This window comes from Temnothorax americanus, unplaced genomic scaffold (assembly GCF_048541705.1).
Source record: "Temnothorax americanus isolate GAGA-0224 unplaced genomic scaffold, ASM4854170v1 Scaffold15, whole genome shotgun sequence".
Lineage (NCBI taxonomy): Eukaryota > Metazoa > Arthropoda > Insecta > Hymenoptera > Formicidae > Temnothorax > Temnothorax americanus.
Window position 1 is genome coordinate 4,092,900 of NW_027509286.1, and position 10,038 is coordinate 4,102,937.

Consider the following 10,038-nt stretch of genomic DNA (forward strand, 5'->3'; position numbering starts at 1 on the left):
GTCCAAAAGCGTATAGATATTTAAGGAAAAATAAATACCCACTTCCTGGACTATCTACTTTGCGAAAATGGGCAACTCGCTTAAATCTAGATGAAGGTATTTTGAAAGATGTGATAAGTGTTATAAAAGAGAAAGGAAAATCTATGTCTGCTTCTCAAAAAATAGTCGTTCTTAGTTTCGATGAGATTTATACATCGCAAAAAGTAGAGATTGAAAAAAAAAACGAGCGAGTCGTTGGGCCACACAAGACCTGCCAAGTGGGGATGGCTAGAGGTTTATTCGGCAAATGGAAGCAAGTAATTTATTACAAAGCAGATCAACCTTTAACGCTGGACATTGTAAAAGATGTTATTTCGAATTTGTACGATGTTGGTTTCACTGTAGTAGCAGTTACCACTGATTTGGGATCTTCAAATACCAAAGTTTGGACACAACTAAATATCGGCATAAATGACTCACAAAACTGTTTCTTTTTGCATCCAAAAGATCAAAATCTTAACGTTTTTGTATTTGCCGATGTCCCTCATCTACTGAAGCTTGTGAGGAATCATTTTTTGGATAATGGTTTTATTATAAACGAAAAACGTATTACTAAAAAATGTATAGAAGAAATAGTACAGCTGCAAGAAAATAAAGACTTGAAAATTTTACACAAAATATCGCAAAATATTTTGGATGTCTCAGGCGCTAATCGTCAAAAAGTTCGGTCTGCTGCAAAAGTTTTGTCTAAAAGTACGGCGCGTGCAATTACATGGTATCACCAAGAAGGTTTTTTGACTAGTGAAAATTGTAAAGAAACAGCAGAATTTGTAGAACAGATAAACGATTGGTTCGACCTTCTTAACAGCAAATTCTGTAGTAAAGGAAAACCTAGTGAAACACCTTACGGATGCAATTTAGAGGAACAAAATGAACTTTTACGTAATGTTACGAATTTAATGCGTAAAATGAAAGTACAAAGGCATAATACTTTACTGCCATTTCAGAAAGGGATAATACTGAGTAACACATCGCTTGAACAATTGTTACCATATTTACAAGAAACTTATTCTAATGATTTTAAAGTAAAGTTTATTTTGACAAACAAATTAAACCAAGATTGTCTAGAAAACTTATTTTCATTCCTTCGAGGAATGGGAGCTACAAATGACCAGCCATCTGCCTTAAATCTACGCTATAGGCTACGTTGGTATATACTCGGAAAACATTCAGCTGATATTTTGTCTGAATCTTGTAACACTCAACCAGATTGTGACGTGACGTTGGTTGATTTTAGTGATCTAAACAATCCTATAAAGCAAATAGCTTTAGAAAATCCCGAAAATGGTAATGTCAATGAAGAAGACGATAATCTTTTCAAAGATCTGCAGGATCAACATTTGGTTTCAGCAGATTTCTATGATTCTGATTCTGATAGAGGTATTTTTATTTACAATGTTAAAAATATTGATGCTACCGAATATTGATGCTACCGAAAAGGACGGTCATTATCCCATACATGATATAGATGCAAAAGGGAATATTTCACCGGTGCATCCATGGTGTAAGGAGAAGTTTACACCATGGATACATGGCTATTTTGCGAACGTATTAATTATTCTTGTATAAATCATGTTACATTCCGTTTCTGTAGATGATATTCCCACCGATGAAAGAACTGTCGTTCAAGAAATAATCGAAGGTGAAGCTCTTAATTATATAGCTGGATATGCAGCTCACAGATTTCGAAAAAAGTATCCCCATTTAGGTGTACCAACGCGTCAATTAGGAGTACATCATAATTCACCTGATTGGATTTAATTTTTGTTGGAAGGAAATTTGATGTACCCAAGTGACGCTCTCATTTATACCGCAAATAAGATGAACAAAATCTTTCAAGAATTTCATGGATCTTTCTTGTCAAAAGAAGACTGGATTTTCAAGAGCGTCACAAAACTTGTTCAAGAAAAAATTAAAAACAAGTTTTATATTCCTGAAGAAGTTATTCAATGTCTTGTTCGAACAAGGACTTATATTAGATTAAGAGAAATAAATAAAAAACTAAAATCTGACGTTACTAATAAGCATCGAACAAAAAAAATTACAAAATTTTTTAAGTAGTTTTTAAAAATAAATTATTTACATATTTGAAATCATTATACCGTCTTTTTATTTGCCTATTTGTACTATTACAAAAAAATTTTAATATATTTTTACTACATAATTTATTTTTTTGTTTTGTTTTAAAAAATTCAAAAATACATATTCTTTATTTTATTTAATTTTTTTATATTTTAATACTATGTGTATATACTTATTAATAATTTATTTGTTTACCATCATTGTTTTATTTTTTTATTAATATATTTGATTAGAAAAATAGTTTTCAATTTTATTGTAGCTTAATATTTTATGCTTGTTTATGCATAGAAAATTATTAAGTATAAAACTGTGTTCTCCAAAATTACTGCCAGCGCTGAAAATCTATAATTTCCGTTACGTGCGCTATAAGTTTTTAGCACTGGCAGTCAATTTTGGAACACAGCCATAATCTCAAACTTATTAATTTACTGATCTTTTAAAAACGCGGTCTATTCTCATTGGCTGAGAAAGCAATATGAAGGCTACCTGTTCCAGATCGCTGATTGGCTAATAGAATGATGCGTAAGAGCATACCTCTTTTCTTTATACCATGGTCATCCCTTTCTTCTTCTTTAATTTTGTTGGCTCCTGCCATGATATAAAAAGAAAGGTGTTTCATTGCGCATAATGGCGGCCAAATACGGAGCAGCCAATCAAATTCACTCCCCAAATGTAACGCGAAATTCTAATGCAGTATTGGAAAAAATGTAAAGAAAAGTTGTAAATGTAAAAAAAATACAAACAAAATTAAAAATTTTTTCTTCATACCTCGGTCGAAAGTACGTACTTTCGTCCCTAATAGCAGGAACGAAAGTTTAACATTTACTCCCTGTGAAAAGTACACGCGCGCTCTCTATAACTTTAAACCTTAACGCCCTTTAACCTTAAAAATAGTCATCAATATTGTTCTGTCAATATGTCATCTGATGAATCCGTAGACGAGGAAGAAGTTATACGAAATTTCGATGCAGAAGCGCGATTGATAATAAATACAGATACGTTGCCAAAGAAGTCTGTTGATCGATACAATCTTGTTTACGACACGTATAAAAAGTGGCAGATAGAACACAAAACTTCACTGTCAAACTGTGAAGAAAATAATTTGGTTGTGTATTTTAATTTATTTTTACAAAATATGACAAGACTTGACTCTTGGAATGTATTTGATGCCTGCCCCCCCCGACCAGCAGCACTCGCTTCGCTCGTGCCGCAAATGTCGGGGGCAGGCATCAAAAACATGCTTATTAACATTTAAAGTTAAAAAAAGTAAAATTAATAACGTACTTTCGACCGGCTATGAAGAAAAATCGTATACACTACGCGGGCCAAAAGTTGAAATCTCGGTCCTGCTCGTCATAATGCCCTCGGCTTCGCCTCGGGTCATCATGACGCGCAGGGCCGAAAATTCAACTTTCGGCCCTTGTAATGTAATATACTATTAAAGTAATAAAAGACTACGTAAATAAAAATACGTGATATAATTTGAAATGATAAAATCATTAACCTAGATTGATTAGGCCGGTTCTACAATCAGTCGTATGTCGTAGGCTGCGGTCCACTTGACGCTACAAATGCTTTAGAGCGTTCTTCTTCTCCTTCTTTCTTCATTGAAAGAAAAGAGAAGAGGAATGCTTCGAAGCATTTGTAGCATCAAGTGGACCGCAGCCGTAGTCGGATGTCGGAACGCAGCCGACGAAATAAGAATTTCTTTTTCGAAAACAAATTTTCTTCATTGAACCATTAGTTACGTTATAAAATGCTGTTATTGATACAATGGCCGTTGCAATGCCTTATTAATATATAAACCTATGATAATATTAAATATAAGATTGGACTATGTAGACCGCTCTAAGTTTTAGAAGCCGTGCTATTCATAAAAAATAAGTATGTAAAAGTAAGTATATAGATGTTAGTATATAATATAATAATAACAAATAAATAAATGCATTTATATTTTATAACGTTATTTTATTTTTATCAACATTTTCTTTATTAGACAGTTTATATATTTTTTTTTATTTTTTCTTACGTATGTTATTTAGAGACACTGAGTCCTGTGTATTTTTTATTTTTTCTCCTACTACTTCCGTAAGTATGACACGAACTAAACGTCAGATAAGCAAAACTACTATTGAATTCCGAAGCTATAGGCTGCGCTAAATTCTGCAATGATCCGCCATGTGTCAAACGCTCGGACACAGACTCCCGTTTATGCCTCCTGCGATTTGAACCCGGAAGACAGCGTGAATTAGATATCACTCTACGGCCTTCCTCAGTCTTGTCCGCTTCTGCCTCTTGCAAAAGTTCCTACAAAGCACACATATCAATCTATACATCTTAACACAATAGTATTTTTATGTTCAATACATAATATTTCAAAGCCCGTACGTACTTTAAAAAGATTAGACTTTCCTTCCCGATCTTTCGGACATTTGTATGTTATAGCTTCATCCAGTAAAGCCCGTAACTCATTATCATTTAGCATAGACAGAAAGGAAGGCTGAAGGCACATGCGGCGGCTAACAATCTAGTTTCTGTAAACAAAATATAGTATGTAGCTTATTAATAATAACTTGGCACATTTCAAGATGGTCAAGACAAACCTCTTATCGTAGTAGCCGTAGATTCGTTGGGCCCAAGAAACTACGCGGATCACTTCCCCTTGTGGCCGAAGGCACGGTGGAGCCAGGCGCGTTTCAAAAGTTGGGCACACTCTGGGTATCTCAACGACAACCAATTGCGAACTATTGGTGGAGGACGGTTTGTGCCCGGTTTGTGGAGGACGGTTCTCTGGCCGGCTTGCCGAATTTGAGGCATCTGATACTGCGCGACAACGCCTTCGTCACGTTCTCGGAGTCGTTGGATCGCCGGTTGGATCTAAGCGAGAATCCGCTCATGCGGCGGCTAACAATCTAACCTCTTACATATCACGGAAGTAGCCATGTTGCTTTTTACATTTGGGGAGGCTTTTTGATTGGTCAGAAGGCAGCCATTATTTTAGACCACTGCGCATCTCGGGAATGAAACACCTTTCTTTTTACATCATGGCTCCTGCCTCTAACTGAGGACAATGGGTGCGTTCAGCCGATACTCCGCTAGCCTAGCAATCGTGAGCAGTCGCTAGTTTTCGCTCGTTTCCTCTCCTTTTAATCCATTGGGTCAAAAGAGAGGAAACGAGCGAAAACGAGCGACTGCTCACGATTGCTAGGCTAGCGGAGTATCGGCTGAACGCACCCAATACGGCCAGCTTTGTCCACAGTGTGTATAGCTAACACAGATGAATGCTACTGGTCAGCAGATTCGCTTAGGTATAAATAATAAGTATGCTAGTAATATTAACTCGGGTACTAGGACTAAGTTGTCAGTCTTGGTTAGGAGGGCTGATATGCGTTGAGAAGGGAGAGAAAGAGAATATGGAGGGGAAGAACGCGTCATCCCCGACAACAATACGGCCAGCTTTGTCCACAGTGTGTATAGCTAACACAGATGAGTGCTACTGGTCACTGGTCAGCAGATTCGCTTAGGTATAAATAATAAGTATGTTAGTGATATTAACTCGGGTACTAGGACTAAGTTGTCAGTCTTGATTAGGAGGGCTGATATGCGTTGAGAAGGGAGAGAAAGAGAATATGGAGGGGAACAGAGGCCATTCGTGCTCACGGGAGAGGCGCGCATTTACAAATTGATGTTGGCTGCTTTGCAGAAGGACATGATTAAGCGGCTAATTTTGTTGGTAGGTTTTTTCAGGATAGGAAATATGTCATTGCAGGAAGGGCCCTTGAGTGATGTTACTGCGAGCCGGAGGCTTGAAGCCCAGTTAAATGTTAGGGGGCAATAAAAAATTAGGTGATTGATGTCTTGAATTTGTTCGCCGAAAGCGCATGAGCCGTCGTCAATGATGTTTTTTCTATATAAGCTGTAATTGAGATTGTAGTGGTTCGCTCTCAGTCTGGAGATCGTGACTATAGCATTTCGTTTCAGTCCTAATTTGTAGTACCAGGGCTTAGGGGAGTTGACATAGATGTTTTGAAAAAAAAAATGATTTCCCTTGTATTTGGTTCTACTAAATAAATAATTATGAAATTCCGTAGCGAGCTTTTCTCTCTGTTCTATAAAAAGATCGGAATGTGGAAGTTTAAATGCTGGAGGTTCTATACCTGATCTGATAGCCTTTCTGGCGAATTCTTCAGCAATCTCATTTCTCAAGATACCTTTATGAGGGAATCCACACTAGCTGAATGTTTTTCCCGCGCTCTTGTGCGTAAATAATTTTGGATTTAATTAGAGGGATTAAATAATTTGAGCGACACGTGACAGGATTTGTAAGCGCCTCCAAAACGCTTTTTGAATCTGAGACAATGGTGAATTTGGGAGCATCTAAGTCTAAAGTGAGTAAAACGGCATTATATATGGCCCAAGCTTCAACTGTGAAGATTGAAGCTCGAGCTGGGAGTTTAAACATCAGACTGCGTTGTAGTTGTGGCGAGAAGCACGCAGCTCCCACCCAATTTGCCGAACCCATCTTGGAACTGTCCGTATAGAATACAATGGAGTTTCGTATAATGGGATCAAACGCTTGAAGGAATAGGTTTTGTACGGTGGATTTGGGGACTTGATCAATAAGGTCTATAAAATCTAGTTCCGGACGATAAAGTATAGGAGTAAAGAGAATAGTTTGATAGGAATGTTGGAAAGGAAGGGGGCTACTGCAGAGTGTAGCAAAGGTCGAAGAGATTTAAGTTGAAGAAATAAATCAAAAAGGGGAAATTTTTCTCGACAATATGTTAAGCCCCCAGGATATTCTCGGGATGTAAGCGCTAGCCGAGACATAGATTCCGAAACCTGATGATCGGTAATAGACATAGTTTTGATTAGGTATTTCGCCGCCAGGAATTTGAGACGAAGTTTGAGTGGCGGCTCCTTAGCTTCTGCGAACATGGTGTTAATGGGGGTTGAAATTCGATAGCCCAAGCAGGCTCTAATGGCTTTGTTCTGGATTATTTCGAGGCGGTGAAACTTGGGACTTGATTTAAGCGAAAAGATGTGAGAGGCATACTCGATATAACCACGCAAGACTGCACGGTAAATATTGAGGAGTAGCTGAGGATGAGATCCCCACCAAACCCCTCGAAGAGCGGAGATGACGTCTGCCACCTTTCTGGCTTTATTGATTACAGACTCCATGTGTAGGTCACCAGTAAGTTTGGGATCCAGGATAACCCCCAAGAAACAAACAGAATCAGAGGGGGTAATTATGTCAGATCCAATCTAAACTTTGAATTCTTTGACATTCGGGATTTTCTGTTTTGCAAAAATCATGAGTTGTGTTTTAGTAGGGGATATTTCTAAGCCTCTACCATAGAGATAGCTCTTCATGTTAGCGAGCGAAGTTTCAAGCCACTTGATTGCTTTTTTGACGCGTTTTGCTGAGGCAAAAATTACGATGTCGTCCGCGAATTGCAGGATTTTGACTCTACAGTGGAGCAAGGAAGCTATTTTTCTAAGATAGAAATTAAATAGGAACGGGCTAAGTACCGAACCTTGTGGAGAGCCTCTGCGCGAGACACGGGGAGAGGTGAGCCGGCCCTGGATAACAAATTGAACTACTCTTTCGAAGATAAGATTTTGTACAAGTTGGCACGTTTTACCGGGAAAGTCTGCCTCAATTAAATCATTTATTAATATGTTAGGGATGACGTTGTCAAAAGCCCCCTTGATGTCTATGAAGAGGGCTGCGGTGGCTTTGCCCTGAAGGTTGTTATTATGAATTTCCGAAGTTAAGATGGTAAGATTATCCGCACACGATCGAAACTTTCTGAAACCATATTGATGTTCCGGGATTAGGTTAGAGGTGGCTGATTCAGAACTCCAATGTATTCGATTAAGAATCATTTTTTCCATAATTTTTAGAACGCATGAGGTAAGAGCAATAGGACGTACTCCATTACCATGCGGTTTAGGAATCAGGTAAACTAGAGAGTGGGACCAGGATTCGGGAAAAGTGCCCTCCACAAAAATGTTATTCATAATTTTGAGGAGCAGCTTTTGAAGCGAGAGAGGCAAAGCTTTGAGGATCTTGTAATCGATGCGGTCAAAGCCCGGACTAGATCTACCTTTGGATGTTTTAAGGGCATGATGAAATTCAGAAAACTGAAATGGGTTGTCAAGCCACATGAGCGGCCCATCGCAAGAGCAGTGATTTTCAAGGAGATTTCTCCTCCCCTCCGAGCAAGCCGGGGGGGGGTGATGTTTGCCATAGAATCCTCAGCTAAGGAGTCATTAATGAGATTCAAATCACCTGGGGGGGGGGGCAAGCTTTCGATTGGGAAATCTTTTGATCATACGCCAAATAGCGGGGGTAGGAGTCATAAAGTCGAGGAAAGAACAATATGCTTTCTAGCTCTCGCGCTTGGCCGCTCTTAGAATTCTCCGAGTTTCAGATACTTGTTTACGATAGGCTTGATAATTAGCTATAAATGGGTTTTTCCGATATATCTTGAAAGTTTTTTTCCTAGATTTGATAGCCTCCTCGCAGTCAGCGTTCCACCAGGGAGAAGGAGGGTGTTTTTTGTTCAGCTCATTGAGATTGCTATAATTATTAGCGGCTGAGTTGTTGGATGAGGGAGAAAAGTCACTGATGCATTTCTGGAGGAGATCAAAGAATGTGTCATATTGAGCTATTGGTTCGTTGTCTGTTATATTTAAGACACTGGATTTGATGAAGTCTGCGCGTGTCTCCAGCGCTTGAGTGAAACATTTAAACTGTTCTCGAGAAAATTTATGTTTGTGTGAAAAGATGTTATTGGTTTTGATATTCGCATTAACAGTGATCTCAATGGGGCGATGATCGCTACCGCACGTGTCCTTCAAGATTTCAACATTGAGGAGGGCAGCAAAGCCGCAGGAAGCGATGGCCAAGTCGATCAAAGATGGGGTAATACCAGGGGGGGAAATAAAAGTAGGCGTGATAGGATTAAGAAAAGTAAAGGGGAATCTGTCCAGTAGGTCCATTATAACTTTTCCCGCCGAATTGGGAGCGGGTGCTCCCCAATAAGGATGGTGAGCATTGAGGTCGCCAAAAAGAAGGGAATGAGGGAACGTATTAGCAAGGTTAAATATTTTCTGCCACGTGTCTTGCGGACAGTTTCCCGGGTGTTTATAGATACCAAAGATTGCCGCACTAGTGCCGCACACAAAAATTTTGATGCCGATAGCCTCAACCGAATCGTCGCCACGCAAAATATTGGCGAGGTTGATAAAGGAGAAGGTAATATTGTTACGGATGAGTAATGCTATGCCTTGGCGGCCAACGTCACTGTCATTGCGAGTCACTTTAAAACCAAAAATGGAGAATAAATGGTGCGGTTTAAGGAGGGTTTCGGATAGGAAAATAATATCGTAGGATTGACATAGGTTTTCAATGTCCGGTTTCCGACGAACTGCTTCCCTGCAATTCCAGTATAATACACGAAAACTAGGTAGAGGGCTATGGCTGAAAGGGCTGGAGGGCATTTAGAGACCAAAAATGCCTCTAACAATGGTACATAGTTGTAGTACCATTTGATATATTTGAGAGCCTTGAATGATGGGAAACATTTCTGGTAATTTGTGGACAAACTCGATAAGGGCTTTAATAATAGGAGAGAGGGTTTCAAAAATGTCACTGGTGTTAGGACGAGAAGAGCTAGGGGTGTCATTTCCAGGGGATTTACCAAAAGTGAATATTGGGAAATTGCGATCATTAGGCTCTCCTCTGCCGTTGGGAAAAATAAGACAGGCGTTGTGAGACTCTTTATTTTGTTGCCGATTTCTAACAGGGGTAACTTGGCTCGACGAGTTTAAATTAACTGGTGGGGGAGGTGTGACCTTTTTGATTATTTAGATTGCGAAGAATGCCGGAGTAAGAACTCGGAGAGG

The 10,038-nt window shown here is 39.0% G+C and overlaps 1 protein-coding gene and 1 long non-coding RNA gene across 2 annotated transcripts; both read right to left on the reverse strand.

Moving 5' to 3' along the window:
* Positions 1-4,104: 4,104 nt before the first annotated feature.
* LOC143895216 (uncharacterized) lies at positions 4,105-5,172 on the reverse strand. Its single transcript, XR_013256247.1, has 3 exons — positions 4,725-5,172; positions 4,514-4,655; positions 4,105-4,428 (listed from the first exon to the last, which is right to left on the reverse strand). It is a non-coding gene; the product is annotated as an uncharacterized LOC143895216 (long non-coding RNA).
* Positions 5,173-8,409: 3,237 nt separating this feature from the next.
* LOC143895046 (uncharacterized) lies at positions 8,410-10,038 on the reverse strand. Its single transcript, XM_077401825.1, has one exon. It carries the CDS (start codon positions 9,631-9,633, stop codon positions 8,518-8,520), a length of 1,116 nt encoding a protein of 371 aa, XP_077257951.1. The 5' UTR covers positions 9,634-10,038; the 3' UTR covers positions 8,410-8,517.